General features: G+C 40.2%; 1 protein-coding gene and 1 long non-coding RNA gene across 2 annotated transcripts in view; one reads left to right on the top strand and one right to left on the bottom strand.

Moving 5' to 3' along the window:
- Window positions 1–14700, bottom strand: part of LOC120220497 — a 30210-nt gene extending 15510 nt beyond the window's left edge. Inside the window, exon 1 of the long non-coding RNA XR_005525590.1 lies at window positions 14484–14700. This is a non-coding gene — a long non-coding RNA (uncharacterized LOC120220497). The remainder of the gene's footprint in view (window positions 1–14483) is intronic.
- Window positions 1–18896, top strand: part of DNAH6 (dynein axonemal heavy chain 6) — a 215350-nt gene that overhangs the window by 183097 nt on the left and 13357 nt on the right. The window contains exons 65-72 of the mRNA XM_039217619.1: window positions 895–1055; window positions 4431–4519; window positions 5279–5425; window positions 6890–7028; window positions 12327–12446; window positions 13001–13122; window positions 15832–15961; window positions 18469–18596. Coding sequence (XP_039073550.1) covers window positions 895–1055; window positions 4431–4519; window positions 5279–5425; window positions 6890–7028; window positions 12327–12446; window positions 13001–13122; window positions 15832–15961; window positions 18469–18596 — 1036 coding nt within the window. The remainder of the gene's footprint in view (window positions 1–894; window positions 1056–4430; window positions 4520–5278; window positions 5426–6889; window positions 7029–12326; window positions 12447–13000; window positions 13123–15831; window positions 15962–18468; window positions 18597–18896) is intronic.

The raw sequence follows: 18896 nt of genomic DNA, 5'->3' as shown, positions 1-18896 counted from the left end.
ACCGTGTCAAACAGCAGCTCTACCCCTAGGAATATACGTAAAAAAATGGAGTGTGTGTGTATAGCAAAGACATGCACAAGAATGTTTATTGCAGCATTGTATGCAATAGCCAAGAACCAGAAATAACCCAAACATCCATCAAGAGCAAAATGGATGGATAAATTCTGGTATAATCACGCCGTAGAATATTATATAGCAGTGAAAATGAATGAACTATAATGACACACAATGTGAATTAATCTAAAAAATGATGATTGAAATGAACCAAATACAAATTACATATATACTCTACGATTCCATTTTTGTAAAATGAGTCTATGATGTTAGAAGTCAAAGCAGTTTTCACCGTTGAGAATCAAGGATATTGATTGGGAGGATGCTGGTAATGCTCTCTTTTTTCTGTCCTGGCCAGTGGTATAGGTGTACATTCATTCACTTTGGGAGAAATCATTAAGCCATACACTAATGATTAGGTTCTTTTTCTATATGGATGTTAGACTTCAAATTTTTTTAAGTTTTAAAAAACTGGTCTATAGTGTTGGAAATTAGGATTATGTGTACCTTTGGGAAGGAGGAAAGGAAAAATCCGTGGAATTGAAAGTGGCATGAGACGGATGTCTCTGGGATATTGGCAAACTTGTGTTCTCAACCACAAGTGTTCACCTGGGATAATTCATAGAGCTATATATTTGTTTTCTGGACTTTTCCATATGTGTGTTACAGTAGAAAATGTTTTTAAAAACAAGAAAATAAGAGAAAAATATATGCACATCTCTTACAATGAGGATTTGAAATGTGTGCATATTTTAGGCAAGAATCTACTATATTTACATTTCGTCATAATCTCATTGCTTAAAAATAACATAAGACAGCATATTTTGTTGTTGAATTCAGGGTGCAATCAATTTCACTGGGGCAAGGACAAGGACCCATTGCTGAAAGAATGATCAAAGATGCAATGAAATCAGGAAACTGGGTGTTTTTGCAAAACTGCCATCTTGCCGTTTCTTGGATGTTGGCAATGGAAGAACTAATTAAAACCTTCACAGATCCAAGTATGTCGAACACAGAGCATTTGCATAATAATACTGTTTTTATGTAGCATTTCTTTGTTGAATCCAATAATTTTGTATTGTAGGCATCGTGTTTCCCCATAGCAAAGAGGAGAAATTTGAAGCCTAGAGAGGTTACTTAAATTACACAGTCCAGACTTGAAAAGAGACCTTCAGACTCCAAGTTGGGGGGCATGACTCAGTAGATCATTTCAGTTTCATGTTACCTCCCATGGAGGCTATTTGAATTCAAAATAGATTACATAGAGGCACAATAAAAGAAATAGAAAAATGGACTTAGGACAAAGAAAGTAAATTAAATCTTTCACTGAAGAATGAGAGAAGTTAAGGAACAGATTCAAATGGCCACAACCCCCTTCTTAGAGTCATGTTTCATCACTTCTTATTCTCTGTAACTCATACGCCTACCAACCCTCATGTGTGCCTTCCATCCATGTTGTCAAAAACCGACCTCCACACTTTGGAGCCTAAATATAACACGGAAGACAGAGTTTGGGAGAAAGAGGAACTTTATTGCTCAGGTCATGATCTCACGGTCGTGGGATCGAGCCCCATGTCGAGCTCCATTTTGACAGCACAGAGCCTGCTTGGGATTCTCTCTCTCTCTCTCTCTCTCCCCCTCTCTATCCACCTGTCTCAAAATAAATAAATAAATTTTTAAAAAAGAAAAATAATTGAAACCTTAGGAACTGTATTATTAGTAATAAGCAAGATGAGCCCTACTTTACCACTCTGTCAGGAGGCCATTCCTATACACCTAGGATATCCAGAGCCCTTTCTCTGGTCTTCTTTTGTGCCCACAGAAGGTTTCTGGGAAGGTGAGAGCTATGCAGCCAGTCTTACAAGTGACTTTACTTACTGCTGCCTATTAAAGTGAAGAGTTCATCCTTTGCAGAGCGGCCAGCCTACACGGGACACCACTGCACAGCAAAGACTTAGCAGCCTTCCCCTAAAAACCCCTCACTTCCACTTCCCACTCCTTGCCTCTGCAGGCTGCCTCCAGCAAGGATAAAGAATCCTTCACATCCACTACCCAGAATATTCACTCTTTTCATCCTTTTGCAGTGCAAATACAAATGGCCTGTGGCTTATTTCCATTTAAATAATTAAAGAAAAATGACCACTGTTCAGGGGCTGCTAATTACTATAGGATTAGAATTATTAAGGATTATAATTGAGAAGAAAATGCTAGGGAAGGCATCTAAATAGCAATTTGCTGCAGTGGAACTACATGAGCCTTCAGAATATGGGCACATGGTTCAGCCTCATGGTGACTGGGACAAGAGCGAGTATATGCCAGAGGCTGGACAGGCTGTGGAAGCCAGCCAAAGCTGTTAGTGGCTTTTAAGTGCCTTCAGTTTACTAAAGCTTAAGTGGATAGGAAAATCCTCTTCTGGTCCTTGTTACAATCATTATTAAGGTACCCATGTGAGTTCTGATGTTTAACTTGAACCCATTTAAAATAAAATACTCTCGAGTAATAAGCTGAAAACTGTAAGTGAACAAAAGAAAAAAGAAACAAAGGAAGAAGCGAAAACTCTGGATTTGAAATTCTGAGAGCCGAGTAGAGTTCTGCCCCCACAGCTTCCTGCCTATACACACGTCTCCTCTCTGGGCCTCAGCTTCCCCGGCCATAAGATGCCTGCACAGTATCCTGGCTAGAAGCCCTGGGCTAAGATGATTTCTAAGATTCCATTCCAGCTCTAAACATCTGTGATGTGTATGAGTTAATATTCTTGATGCTTTTGCATAAGAGAAACAGTATGAAAAAAAAAAAGTACTTCTCTAAATCAAGCCCTTCTTATGCTTTGGATCTTTGGTTACTGAAATTATGAGACCTAAGACTTTAGTTGATGTTTGACTTCTACACCTAAGTTTTTACCATGCAAGCAACTCTAGTGTTACTCTAGAATTGTTCTAGAACTAACTCTGGGGGCACCTGGGAGGCTCAGTCAATTAAGTGTCCAACTCTTGGTTTGGGCTTATGTCGATTCTCGCGGTTTGTGGGTTTGAGCCCCACATCAGGCTCTGCACTGGCAACAGGGGTCCTGCCTGGGATTCTCTCTCTCCCCCTTTCTCTGCCCTTTCCCCAATATCTCTCTTTCCTCTCTCAAAATAAATAAACATTAAAAGAACTTCTGTTGTTAAAGAACAAACTTTGAAGTTTGGCCATCTAATATAGCTCATGAATTTAGGTGACTAAACCAAGAAGCATAAACTCAGCTTTATCTTGCAGTCATTCATTCAATAAGTATTTGGGAACCCACTGTGTACCATGTAATTCTAGATGCTTCAGGTAGGACGGTGAACAAAACAACCATAGGTATCTGCCCACACAAAGCTTACATGTTAGTGAGGGGAGATAAATAATTAAACAATATCATAAATAAGTAACTTATATGATAGAACGTGGTTGGTGCTTTGGAAAAAATAAAGAGTATGGAGGATGAGAAAGGTCAGGATAAAATGGCAGGGGCAGGAGTAGGGAGCAAGAGTGGATAGCAACTTTAAACTGTGTGGTCTGGGTAAACCTCTTTGACAAGGTAACATTTGACCAAGGCTTGAACAAAGTGAGGGAATCTAAAGAAAGAACATTCCAGGCAGAAGGAACAGCTAATGCAAACACCCCAGGGAGGGAGAAAGCCTGGAATGTTGGAGAAACACCATAATATGTACTTAAAAACCAGCACCAAGAAGTCATCCTTGGACAATGCCTGTATCTTCCTATAATGGGAACAATCATTTTCCCAACTTTGCTTTAGCCTTTTGAACTTAGAATGGAACTCATTTTCTTGGGTGCTCTGTCCACGGATCACAAAGTAAGCATGTTGGCTTAACCTCTTCCTGCTACTTATGAAGTCTGTCTATACTCCTGCTTCCTCAGTTCCCCTGGCAACTTCTCTGCAGAGTAGAGCAATCCCTTTCTTCTCCATAGGGCTTTCTGATCATTTTTCTGCAATTTGCATAAATTGAATTGTTTAAAAATCAAGACAAAAAACGAAAAACTACTTCATGAGACCTGGCAGTAACTGTCCCCATTTTTTTTAATTGAAAATTTTCTGTATTTGAGAGGGAAAGCCCTTAACACCTCCAACAAGTACTGAAAATTAATGTATCCTTAATTTCTTTATTCAAATGTGCCAGCATCTAGATTGCCAAACTCTTACGTATTAAGAGTTTTCTATAAAAATTCCTCCCACCTCCACTTTAGAACATTTTACAACATAAAATACTTAAACTAGTCTTTAAACAGAGCTTATAACATCTTTTTGCTATCCCATAATAAGTATTTGTTACATGAAAGTATTATTATAATTTAAGCATTTTCCTTTATTGTTTTATCTTTGTTTTAAACAGGTATTGTCATCAAGGACACTTTTCGACTTTTTTTAAGTTCCATGCCTAGTAGTACATTTCCTGTTACAGTTCTTCAAAATTCTGTCAAGGTAATGTCTGCACATGGTTGGAATGGCACAAAGTGATGGGTATCAGAGTGTTCCTCAACTGTGTCCGGGGAGCCCAGTCCCCGTGCAAGACCATGTCAAAGTCCATGTGGCCAAGGTGGGGAGGAGCAAGTCAGTATCCCTGCACCTGATAGCATGCAGGGAAATAATTTCCCAAGACAGTGCCCACTCTTGTGTGCCCTAGTCTGTTGATCATTCAGCTCTATTAAAAAATGTCAAAGATGCAGAGTGATGAGAACGGATCCCCTCCCAAGAAGTAAGAGAATGTTTCAGCATTTGAGAGCAGGAAGGCCTACAGGTAGCACTTCAGTGCTGGAAGTTTCCAATATGTGGGAAGCCTCTGCATATGAATGATCACTCAGGAACAAGAGATGCCTCTTCCTTCCCTGTCCACACATCATCAAGGAATGCATCTGTTGATATGAGTGGAAAATCTAATGCAGAAGGCCTGAGCATACTTTCTGGCCCATGGTTAGAAAAATGGACTCCAAATGAAATAGTCTGAGGTCCTGGTGGAGATGATTTACCCCCTGTAAGTCTGAAGACCCCACCAGGCCCTACTTTGCGGAAACTGGGGCTGAGCAAGATACAGAGCAGGCCCCAACATGCCAGGAATGCCCCTTGGGCATCAGTTATCTATAGCCTTTGATGGCTTCAGTCTATATGTATTATTTATAAATAATGCAAATCTGTAAAATGACCCTCTGTGCCACATATGTGTCTAAATGTATCTAAATCCAGGTAACCAATGAGCCTCCAAAAGGTTTACGTGCAAATATCAGACGAGCATTTACTGAAATGACACCTTCGTTTTTTGAAGAAAATATACTCGGAAGAAAATGGAGACAAATAATATTTGGCATTTGTTTCTTCCATGCAATTATTCAGGTACAGTCAATTTTGCTTTTCAATAGAAACAAGAGAGTACATTATGTTAATAACAAGCAAAAAGTAGGAATCACATGAAGACTAACAGGTGGCATTGTGAAGTGCTGAGGCCCCGTTCCATGTCTGAACCCAAGCTGTTTTCACTCAGTGGCTGATCTCTATACTCCCCTCACTCAGCGTCTCACAGTTGCACCTCCCAGCTCTACTCTGATCTGACTAAAGGACACCATCACCTAGATAGATGCACTAGGTCACACCCAAAAGCACAAAATTGATCTCAGCTATGCCTCACTCACAAATCTGCTCCTCCTCCACACTCTCCTGATCAGTGGTCCCATCTCTCAATCACCTACAATCAAAATTTCAGAATTATTTTTATTATTCCTTCTTTGCACACATATATCATGTCAGTCATCATTTTTCTTACGGTGGTTTCACCTTCACCTGTTCCTGTTTGAGGGCGCTCGCCACCCTTAACATCTTCCCTGTGATCAGAGCCCCAGGTCCTCTGAAAGATGACCTTCAGTGCAGTACTACTTTCTCCTCCCATCTGCTCAAACCTCACTGCTGTGATCTGCTGTCCATTCCATGACCCTGCACTTAAATTCTGACTCTTCGACTACATATCTCTAAATGGTGTCTTGATTAGACTGCCTGGGTTTCAACTGTGTATGGTCTACAGAGAAAGAACCTGTAAAGAAAAAACAAAGATTAAAGAGGTAAATAAGTAAATAAGGTCCTAGGGGAGATCCGAGGGGCTAGGACTAGGGAGTCCAGGTGTGAGGTCCTTGTTGTACAAAAAAAAACAGCCGAGATGGGGAGGTAGCGTAAGGCTTAAGGAAATTTTGAGGTCAAGAGGAGGAAATATGAGACCTCTGGTATAATCATCAGTTTAGAATTAAGAAATTAAGGTGGGATAGGGAGAAAACAAAGAAAGGGAAAGATTTCACCATGTGAAGTCATGAAATAAGGATTATGATTCTGTGTACCAGTTTAAAAAAAAAAAAAAATGTCCCTACAGAGAAGTCAGTGTGTAATCAGCATGTTATGACATGACTAAAAAGCCTAGGTGATAAGACTCCTGAGAACAGTCTGTCCACCTGATGGATGGACTCACTCTGTCCACCTAATGGATGATTAGTGTATTTTTTTCCTATTTTAATGGGGAAATATTTTATTTTACCATGAAGGACAAATGTCCTTTTGACAGATCTATTACATTTCCAGTAATGTCAAATTTTCTTTTGGAAATTTTGGGAAGGAGCCAGAACTGGAGAAAGAGATGCCTTCCATGTTTGGTGAAAGCCAAACTGAAAGCCTAAATGAAGTTGAACTGCATGATCTTAACTAATTTTACAGAATGAAAATGCCCAACTGCAATAGAAACCTTTTATTTCTCAATATTTTACACAAATTTAATTTTATTAAATATTATGTTAAGACCATTTTCATTTTCCATTCTAGGAGAGAAAAAAGTTTGGCCCTCTTGGTTGGAATATCTGCTATGAATTTAATGACAGTGACAGGGAATGTGCTTTACTGAACCTCAACCTTTATTGTCAAGAAGGAAAGATTCCGTGGGATGCACTGATTTACATTACTGGTCAGTATGCCCCCATGACCAGGGCATGGCCCATATGAAGATGGTGTCCTTCCCCAGTGTTTGATGGTGGTGATGATGATTTCTGACAGTCCCTTTGTGAAGAGAAGACCATGATAAGAATATCAGGAAAATATTTACACATAGAAAGTGGGCAGATGTTTTCCCAAATAATTATAGCAAAAACTTATCTCTCTCTTGATACACACCAAGTATTGTGTTAAGCACTTCCCAAGAATTAGTAGATGTAATCCTCACAACAACCCTATGAGGGAAGGACTGTTATATCCCTATTTTATTCATGAGGAAACTGAGGCATACAGTTTATAAATGGTGGAGCCAAGATAGATATCCGGGCAGTCTATTTTCCAGAGTCTGTGCTCTTAAATTCAAAAAATCTGAACATTGATTGACCCATTGATTCCAGTATACTTGTGAAAAAAGGAAAATATATTTCAGGAATTACACTTTTTAGCAGATATTAATTGTGGCCAAATGGAACCTTAGTACCAAGCCTGAGTAATGAAGAAATGACTTGTCCTGGGAAGTGGGGGAAGAAGAGCACTCTGAAAAGGGGTAAAATGGGAATGGATGGTCTTCACTGGTGAGTAAGGGAAATGGGGAAGAATAGAGAGGTATCTGGTGATCTAGAGCTGGGAAATGCAAATAAACCCTGGAAGTAGAGGGCAGTGAAACAGTAGTGAAAATGAATGAGGACCCATCCTCAGAGTGGACCAAAAGGGTGGTCTTGGAATTAGGGGGCTACTGTATACTCTGGCCCGCAGCACACGAGCGCTCCCATGCAGCCAGCACTGCTTACAGCTGACCTTATATTGATGGCCAACTTACTTTCAACAAAGGCATCAGGGAGACTTAGAGGAAAGATAATTCGTTCAACAAATGATGCTGGGACTGTTAGATACCCATCTGCAAAAGGATGACTTTGGATCCTTATCTCATACGATACACAAAATTAATTCAAAATGAGTGGTGTAACAGATGTAATCAAAAAGCTCTTAGAAGAAAGCATAGAAACAATGCAATTACTTATTAGATATGACACAAAAAAATACAAATAAATAATAAAAATTTAAAAAATAAATCCTCTTCATCAATATTTAATACCTTTATACTTCAACAAACACCCCCAACAAAGTGAAAAGGTAAGGGGCACCTGGGTGGCTCAGTCAGTTAAGCATTCAACTTTGGCTCAGGTCATGAGCTCACGGCTCATGAGTTCAAGCCCCACATTGGGCTCTGTGCTGATAGGTCAGAGCCTAGAGGCTGCTTCACATTCTGTGTCTCCCTCTCTCTCTGCCCCTCCCTTGTGCATTCAATCTCTCTCTCTCTCTCTCTCTCTCTCTCTCAAAAATGAATAAACATTAAAAACAAAGTTAAAAAAAAAGAAAGTAAAAAGGCAAATCACATACTGAGGAGAACTATTTGCAAATCATATGTCTGATAAGGCACTTGTATACAAAGTATATAAAAGAACCCTTACAACTCAACAGTGAGAAGAAAAATGATCCAATTTTAAAATGGGCAAAAGATTTGAATAGACATCTCACCAAAGATTTCCAAATGCCCAATAAGCATGTGAAATGACAGTCATTAAGGAAATGAAAATTAAAGCCATAATGAAATACCACTTTACACCTACTAGGATGGCTACAATTTAAAAACAAAACAAACAAAACTAGCAAGTGTTGGTGAGGATACGGAGAAATTGGAACCCTCCTATGTTGCTAGTGGCAATGTAAAATGGTGCCACTACTTCAGAAAAAATTTTTAAAAAAATTTTTAGTGTTTTTATTCATTTTAGGGAGAGAGAGAGAGACAGAGCATGAGCAGGGGAGGAGCAGAGAAAGAGGGAGATACAGAATCTGAAGCAGGCTCCAGGCTCTGAGCTGTCAGCACAGAGCCCGACGCAGGGCTGAAACCCACAAACCGTGAGATCATGACCTGAGCCGAAGTCAGACACTTAATCAACTGAGCCATTCAGATGTCCCACTTTGGAAAAATTTTTAAATAGACTTACCATATGACCCAGAAATTTCACTCCTAGGTATATACCCATGAAAAAAATGAAAACACAGGTCCACACAAAACTTGTACACAAATGTTTATAACAGCATTATTTCATAATAGACAAAAAGTGGAAACAACCTGAACCTCTATCAACTGGTGAATGGATAAACAATGTGGTATATCCATACAATGTAACACTGAGCCATAAAAAGGAATAAAATACTGAAACACACTGCAACACAGATAAACCTGACTCTTTGCTAAGGAAAAGAGGTCAGACGCAAAATACCACATTGTATGATTCCATTTACATGAACTTTCCAGAAAAAAAAATCTATACAACAGAAAGTAGATTCGTGGTTGCATAGAACAGGGGTAAAAATGGGGAGTGACTCAAAAGAGGCACAAGATTTCTTTTGGGGGATGAAACAAATGTTCCAAAATTAGACTGTGCTGACAGCTGCACACAACATTGCAGGTTTATTAAAAATTACTAAATTATACATGTAAATTTTTATGTGGATTTTTTGATTTTTAAATTATAGTTCTTTATTCAAGCTGTTTTTTAAAAACAGATAGAAGCAAAAAGGCAATCCTTTATCCATAGGCTGGTATTTAGTGTGTCATTTATGCATTAATCCAGGAAATACTACCTAGTACTACTATGATAGATGCTAGAAATCTAAAGATGACATAGACCCTGGCTGCAAAAACTAACTCATGGCGTGGAGGGCAGAGATAATGAATAAACCGTATGTTAGGATAATTACCAAATCAGCAGAGTGTATGCACAATGCCATGGGAATTCAGAAGGAGCAACTAATATTACCTGGGGGAATCTGGGAAAGTTCCACCAGGAGATGATGGTTGAGCTAAGTGCTAAACTGTTAAACTCGGCTAAGTTAGGCTCACCAAGAGAGAAAAGGAAGGAGAGCACACTGAACAGAGAAAACAGTGATGTAAAAGCCCAACAGGCTGGGGCATGGCCTGACTATAGAAACTCTGAGTAATTCAGTTAGGCAGGTGCATAGTATGAAGAGGGGACATGCATGGAGAGGAGCTCTATCTTCAGCAAAGCTACAAAAGGTAAGCTGGGGCACATCCCAAAAGGCCTATCTATATGTGTCATTAGTAAACTTTGGTTCTACTTTGTAATCAGTGGTTGTCAATCATAGCCCTTTGGCTGTAAAGAGATGCAGTAAATTATAAAGCTATAATCAAAGTAAAATGAAGAACTGAACAAGAAGATACACCAGGAGAGAATAAACAGAAATGCTGAGGAGACTTTAAATATGGGAAGGTATTTGCAGGTAGGAGGAGGTCTTAAAATTTTAGAGTGTAAGGTATAGCAATGCCTAAGTCCAAGAGACAGATCTGAGCTCACAAGAGCAGGGACAAGGACAAAGCCAAACCTAAGGCCTATCCGGTTTGTATCGGGCCATCCCCCAGCCAGCCCATGGGGATAGAAGAGGAAGAGAAGGGGGAAACCACCACACTGGGATCTGCGATGAGACCCCCAGGAACTGATCTCAGGACCAGGACAGGAAGTGGACATCTATGGTGGACACATTCCCCCGTTCCCACATTCCTCTTCTGGGAAGACCAAACCCAGAAAACTCTTCCCTAAAAGTGAGCCTAAAAAGTGAGGCATCTACTCTGAGTTAAAGTAGTGGAGCTCCTTGTTTACACAGTTTGATCCAAGAGAAGGATAAAACTCAATCTGGATGGAGAAGCACAAAGTCTGATGGTTTGTAAGGAAAATATTTGTGCTACTTCTCAAGATGCAGATTTGTAGTTCGTGACTTAAAAAAAAAATACTTCAGGGCAACTCTCAACACTAGTATAGAAGTCTTAGTTTTCCTGGCCACCCTCCTTTTCCAGGCCCCACCATGCAATTGGAGAAACTTGAGCTTACATCCCCATCCAACCCCAAGGATCCAAGAGGAGCTTCAACTTAGGTCCAGACTAGATGAACTCACTACAAAGATGTAACCAAACTTTGTGTTCCAAGATTTCCTAGAAAGTGACTAAAGAATATACCCAGGAAAATACAGCAGCATCTCTTTCCTCCCTCTTAGAATTGCTAATTCAGAGATTTGGCTACTTGATCATCAGCTGTAGTACCTACTTCCTCTCCCTCTCCCTGAGAGACTAATCCAACAAGACAGTTACTTCAACAGGAGAGGAAAGATAAGTGTCCCTATAAGAGGTACAAGTAAAGACAGTGCTGTCTTAGAAATAAATCATTGAGATTCCAAAGACCGAAATAACTTCTTTCAACCAACCACCTCAGCTTGGAAGAGAATGAAAAAGATTCCTTCCTGACATAATGGAAGATATGGAGATGAGACCATATGAACAGTTAGAGGATCCAGAAGCTGACAACATCAGTAAACTCCTTCCAGGAACACTATAGTGGTGAATAATGTAGCAATGGATCTGGAATTTTTCAAAGGAATTCTATCAACAATAGATATCATACCAATGCAGAATACATGTCATTCCTACTCATAATTTGGGGATGACAGTGGAGCATGCTGAAAGTAGCTTCTCTGTGAAAAGAGAGATGGGACACCAATAAGTTTTCATTCCCCATAACATAATTTCTGTGAGGCACACTGTCCTTTCACCTTGGATCTATCTTTCCTTCCTAGCTTATAAAGTATGTATATAGTTTGAATGCCTTGTGGTAAGTATTTTGGTTCCATTTACTTCCTGGCTTCAAGAAGCAGCAGCACTGTTTTATGGAAAGTGTAGATGTTTTAGAAATTATGATCAATGATTGGGTAAGACCCAAAATCAGTATTTTGCAGGGAAAAAAAGGAGGAATGAAGAAATGTAAATAGAGCTCAGTAGCTTTGGTTTTGGTTATCTGGGGAAAGTAAAATCATTAGGCTGGGGTACATATACTAGGTATTTTTCTGCTTTTTAGAAATTAACTTTTATTCTCTTTGGAGAGAGTAGTGGAAGGAAACTCTGACGTGATCTTTTCACTTTCAGTTCCAAATAAATGTGTATATAAATAAACCTACTAGAATTTGGATATGCATGCCAATGATAAATAATACGTTTTAAAATGCAAACTCCTAGAGAGGCAAACCATGAGAGACTCTTGAATGCTGACAAAAACTGAGGACTGATGGATGTGGGGGGGAGGGAGGATGGGCATGGAGGAGGGCACTTGTGGGGATGAGCACTGAGTGTTATGTGGAAACTAATTTGACAATAAACTATTTGTAAAAAAAAAAAAAAAAAATGCAAACTCCTTTTCAGGTGAAATTACATATGGCGGCAGAGTTACAGACACCTGGGATCAAAGATGCCTTCGGACTGTCTTAAAAAGGTTTTTTTCTCCTGAAACATTAGAAGAGGATTATAAATATTCTGAATCAGGTGAGTGACTTTCAATATTATGGAAAGGACCTTTCCAAGAAGTCATGGACAGCATCTCTCAGTTTTCCATCCAGGCGCTCTTGTGGGCCAGTCATCACAACCCAGTCCCCTCGCCCACCCACACCATCCCCATGCTTGACCACCTCCAAAACTGGCTTGGCAGTAAAAGCACAAAAATGTCACTTTGAATCATTTGAATTGAATTGTTCTAAAGTGGGCTCTATTTGGTCTAGATGTGTGTTCAAAGTTATATAAATTTAGAGCCTTTCATAAGGTATGACTTTCAGCAGCACATCCCTGGATTCCCAGTCTTGAAAGGTCCCTGAGGAGACACCCTGAAATGTTAGGACACTAATCACACGCTCAAGGCCTCAAGAAAAGGGAGAGGGACCAGGCACAGTAATGAAAGTTAGGAGGGTGGGGAAAAACAATCCCCTTTTCTATGGAAGGCAGTTGCTTATAGCCACCACCTGAACAGGCAGAGGAGGACCAAACTTGGTGGTACAAAGCTAGTCTATTTGAAATTATTTGCCTTCTGTGTTTTCAATAAACAGGCATCTATTTTGCACCCGTGGCTGATACCCTACAAGAGTTTAAAGACTACATTGAAAATTTGCCTTTAATGGATGACCCAGAAATATTTGGAATGCATGAAAATGCCAACCTAGTTTTCCAGGTATGTGGCTTTTAACCTAAAATACGTTTTTGTATTTTCTATATAAACTTAAAACATCCATAATCATCTCACTAGTCCTGTAAATGATAATATCCTTAAATAAACAAAGTAAATGTTTCACCTCAATTTCAACATTCGATTCCAGTTTAGCCTGTTCCCTCTGGATCCTTCACAAAACCCTAAGATCATCATATATTCTTCCCTGTTACTGGCCACCTCCCTCATCTCCTGGCCTTCTACCTACTCCATAGTCTACCTGCTAGTCCACCTTAACATGGCACTTTGGATGATAATCCAGACAGTGCTTTCTCCTTCATCCTTCTCCCCCTACACTGGTCAAATATGGATATTACACAAAAGTTTATGGATCCACAGATGATTAAGTTATAAAAGTACAGTAACAAACATCCAAGGCCAAAAAAACAGTGTTCTTTAAAAGCACGGTTTATCAAGGTCACAGTACCAGATCACAACAGTAGGCCCAAAGAGCAAACTGGATCATTTCACTCCTCTAAGACCTTCTGATGCCCCACCATTACCCCAGGGGTAGTCCACGTTCCTGAGCATGGACTCAGGCACTCGAGGCTCCCCCACGACCTATGTACTACATACTTTTCCAGTTTATTCACCTTTCATGGTCAGGCATCTGTGGCTGAACCAAAGCCATGAAAGAATGTATGTCCCGTACGGCCCTGAAATACTCTACTTACTACTACTACTAGGCTGGGGACTAGGTTTGGCTTGCAAGGCTGAAGGGAATCCTCTTTCTTTTCAACTTAAATTTTGCCCATACAAGTGTTAGAAGGTGAGGTCTACCTGGATATCAAGGAATCTACATGAAACAACAATGGAACTACAGAAAAAACTCCAGGAAGTCAGTGCTCTGACACCTTATGTCATGATTCTCTACCATTAAAATTGCTTTGCTGTTCAGCAAAGAGTTACAATAATATCTTGTTTTTCATTATTTTACTTTCAGGAAGAAAAAGAAGTGGCCAAACCAAGTGTTAATATTCACTCGTATCTGACTGTTTACTCTGGAGTGGGTTGGGCCTGGGGCAAGGAGTGAAAGAAGGGAAAGGGGAGTGTGGATATAGTAAGATTTGCTGCGTCCTATGAAAAGTATAGCACTGTTGGTAGAGGTAACACTCTTGGCAATGTGCACCTAGGAGCATAGTTTTGTGTTTTCCAGTGGTTCAGAATGACTGAGAATGAGACAGCAAGCATGTAGTGAACACCGTGGTATGTTTTTCTGTCTAGCCTCCCTTTCTCCTTCTGATATTGTATGCCCTATTCCCATCTCTTTACTTTGGGACAACAGCCCCTTCCTCAAGCCAAGAAATTCTGGTAAGACCCCTTACCTTCAGAAGTGGACATATGACTCAGGTCTGGCCAAAGGCAGCATCCATCACCTAGTCACTCAAATTGGTGCAAGGAGCAGGTACATGGACCATGTTGGGTGAACAGGAGTTCTTCCCTAAGACACCAGATGTTTTACCTAATACCATATATAAAAATTAGGGGATACAAGATGTTAAGTGTAAGACCTAAAACAATAAAACTTTAGAAGAAAACAAAGGACAGAAGCTTCAGGACTTGAATTTGGCAATGATTTCTTGAATATGACACTAAAAGCACAGATAAACAAAAGTAAGAACAGAAAAATTGGGTTTCATGAAAATTTTATATTTTGAGTCAAAAAGACACTATCAAAAAAAAGAGTAAAAAGGCAACCCACAGAATAGGAGAAAATATTTGCAAATCATATACCTAATATCCAGAATATTTAAAGAACTCCTTAAAACTCAACAGCAACAACAAAAAACAAACAACCTGATTCAAAAATGGGCAAAGGACTTAATAGACATTTCTCCAAAAAAGATACACAAATAGCCAATAAGCACATGATCTCGCAAACCATGAGGTCATGACCTGAGCTGAAATCAGGAGTCAGCCACTTAACCAACTGAGCCACCCAGGCTCCCCATACTTTTCCTAATTGAAAAAAATGTTATTTAAATAAAAGTATGTTCCAGAACAGCATCCTCATTATTCTTCTTCATTTTTATAAACTTTTAAATGATTAGCTAAAAAAATTTATTCATTTTTTATTGGAGCTAAATATGTATAACATAAAATTCACCATTTTAACCATTTTTAAGTATACAGTTCGGTGGCAGTAAGTACATTCACATTCTTGTTCAACCAAAAATGTTTAAAGATAACACTGACTGCTGTGTACAACTGACCCTGAAATATAAACTGCATGGTCCATTTATACACAGATTGTTTTCAATACAGTACAGTACTATAAATGTTTTCTCTCATGATTTTGTTAATAACATTTTCTTTTCTTTAGCTTACTTTAAGAATACAGTACATAATACATATAACATAAATATTTTAACTGTTTATGTTGGTAAGGCTTCCAGTCAACAGTAGGCTATTAGTAGTTAACGTTTTTGAAGAATCAAGTTATATGTGGATTTTCAACTGTGTGGCCAGGAGGGGCAATGCCCCTGACCCCCCACACTGTTCAAGGGTCATCTGTACTGTGCATATCCAATGAGTACGTTTTACCAATTCTATCTTCAACATAAAATTTTCCTTTTTTTGACAGTTGCCATTATTTCTGTTAAGTAAACTGTGCCGCAAGTTCTTTTTTGAGAATTTGAGTCTTCACTGCTCTGTCTCTTTCCACCATTACAGTACAAAGAGACCAACACTTTAATCAACACCATACTTGAGGTTCAGCCAAGGTCATCTTCTGGTGGAGAGGGGAAAAGCAATGATGAAATTGTCCAAGAACTTGTTGCTTCAGTCCAGACCAGAGTTCCAGGTAATAAATACTCCCTGGCTTCTGTATATCAAAGGACTTTTAGAAACAAACCCAGAAAGCAGAGTGAAGAGCAGGTATCCAAATCCGCTTTATTACTAGACTTTTCTTTATGTAGAGAGCGCTTCTGACGTCGAGCCCTCCATTTATAGAGTGGAAGCCTTGAGCACCTCAACAACCCAGCTGCCAAAGGCATGAAGAGCGAGTAGGTTTCTGGCCGCATGTAACCTGACCTAGAGTCTTCCTGGGCTTCCTCATGTCTCTAGGCCTGCGCCGCCCACGGCAGTAGCCACCAGCCACGTGTGGCTACTTAAACTTCAATAAGTAAAATTTAAAATTCACTTCCTCTGTTGCACTAGCCACATTTTGAGTGCAACTATACTGGACAACGCAGATAAAAAACATTTCCATTATTGTAAAATGTTCCATTAGACAGCCCTGCTCTAGAATCTATTTCATTTTTTTCTCCATTTCAAGAGAAATGGCTAAATTAATATCACCCTGTTTTCTGGTGAGTTACGTTATCTTCCGGAATGATCACAGAGATCTACTTTCACACTTTTCTTACAGTGACTGTAGATTTACATTTCTTAAGTCTATTATAAAAGTAAACCGCGTTTCTCCCTACTCACAACACTTTGGACACCAAATGTGTGGCCTCTTCCCTTACATTAAGCAACTCTCCAACTCTCTGGACACCAACAGGGTATCCTACAATCCAGTTATGACACTAACCAGAGTTAGCGCAGACCCCACAGGTTAAGGGCTCAATCCCACAAGACCACCCTCCACTTCAGACACCAATCTCAAGTCCCAAGTTGTGACCTATACTTCTGACCTACTGGCTCAAAATCAGGTATTCCCACAAATCCCTTCTTAGGTTTATAATTTGCTATAAAGGCTCAGGGAAACACACTTACCAGTTTGATATAAAGGATATAATACAGGGTGCAGATAAACAACCCCGTGAAGAGGTACATTAGGGCTAGGTCCAGAAGAGTCCCAAGTGCAGGAACTTCTGTCCCCATGGATTCAGGATGAGCCACGCTCCTAGCACACAAATGCTCTCTAAACCCCTTCAGTTAGGGTTTTTATGGAGGCTTCATTACTACGCATGATTGATGACATCATTAGCCATTAGTGATTAACTCACCTCCAGCCCCTCTCTCCTCCCAAGAAGTCAGAGGGAAAAGCTGAAAGTTCCAACCTTTTAATCACATAGATGCTTTCCCTGACAAGGAGCCCCCCAACCTTAAGGGCTTTTCAAAGTCACCTCATTAATATAGTCTCAGTTTTATGTCATGAACAATGAAAGATGCTCCTTTCATCCTTAGCACTCAGGAGCTTTTTCAGGAGCCAGGGTCAAAGCCAAATATTATTTAAAAAGGATACTCCTATTACTCTTATTACTTAGGAAATTACAAGGGTTTGGAGACTCCAGGCAGGAAGAACCAGCGGCAAAGACAAAAATATGTATTTTTATAGCATCACAGTCCCACAGACTGATTCTTGCCAATCCTCCAAACACCCCCCAGAAGAAAAAAGCCTGTGCAACCTCAGAAGCCAGTCATCTCCTCCCAAAACAGGCCCTCAAAAGAATGCCTCCTGAGTAGAGGATTCTGTTAATGTTGAAGCAAACCGAGTCAGTTATTTTAGGAAGTGATTTTTAACAAATGTAAGACAGAGGACTGGGTGGAAACCGGATGCAGAGACAGACGGATGGCTGGAAGACCATGTACTTGGTTCACAGAGTTTCACTGACACCAGGAGACTTTTCTCTCCAAGATTAATAAAACTTATACTTGCACTGAAATAAGCAATGCCATCTTCTGAAGGTGAACAGGGATGTGACTAGTTCAATAAGAGAAGTGAGGGTTTGGAATAGCCCCTGAGTGGCTGGTAGGAGACTGGGACATGGGATGACTCAAGACTGGACTAACCCACAGGGCTGTGTCACTTTTGTATAGCAGTGAAAGTGCAAGTTCAGAAGGTATATATACTTCAGAGCCACTCACTAACACTATTCAGATATGCAGGGAAAATGCTGGCCCTTCATTTTTTTATAGCTTATATGAGCCTCTACTTGCTAGATTATAGAGAAAAGGAAGAGCAAAATTTTCAATTCAGCTTGAACCATGGGCCTAATAACTGAGTCACTCCCTTTGAATTATGCTCAGTAACAAGATAAATACTAGTCTGCCTCATCCTTCCTTCTCCCCCTCCAGCCCCCTTCTCTCTGAGATGCAATGCGGTGTGCAAGAAGGAGGCTTACATACCTGCATGGCAGAGAAAACTCAGGGTCCCTGCACCTCTGGTCTCAGGGATGGCCCTCGCCCATGAGGCAGCTGCTTTTCCTGTGGGCTGTTGGCGTGGCCTGTCTCCCATTCAGCCTAGGCCCTGGTGCAGAAGTTGGCTTTTTAAAAGTTAAGATAAGTGCATTACAATAGCAATGTTATGAGGACAGAAATCAATGATAATGGGTCTGAGGAATCAGCATGTGTGTGTTTCAGAAACACTAGACATGGAGAGTGCATCTGAGAGCCTTTTCATCAAGGATTCCCACGGACGCCTTAACTCTCTAACTACTGTCCTCGGACAAGAAGTGGACCGCTTTAACCAGCTCCTGAAGTTAATACATGTATGAGCACTCGCGTCAACATTGCCTTTGGGTACCAAAGCTTTGTAGAGAAATGTATCATATGAATTTTCCATTCCCATTCAACATTTCCCTTTGGATATGCTAATAACTCCTCAAATGCAACTTGTTTAAAATTGAACTTAACCCTCCTCGGGGCGCCCGGGTGGCGTAGTCGGTTAAGCGTCCGACTTTCGCTTGGGTCATGATCTCGCGGTTCGTGGGTTCGAGCCCCGCGTCGGGCTCTGTGCTGACTGCCAGCTCAGAGCCTGGAGCCTGTTTCAGTCTGTGACTCCCTCTCTC

This window comes from Hyaena hyaena, unplaced genomic scaffold (genome assembly GCF_003009895.1).
Source record: "Hyaena hyaena isolate Hyena2069 unplaced genomic scaffold, ASM300989v1 scaffold_699, whole genome shotgun sequence".
Lineage (NCBI taxonomy): Eukaryota > Metazoa > Chordata > Mammalia > Carnivora > Hyaenidae > Hyaena > Hyaena hyaena.
This window is presented reverse-complemented; position numbering and strand designations above follow the sequence as displayed.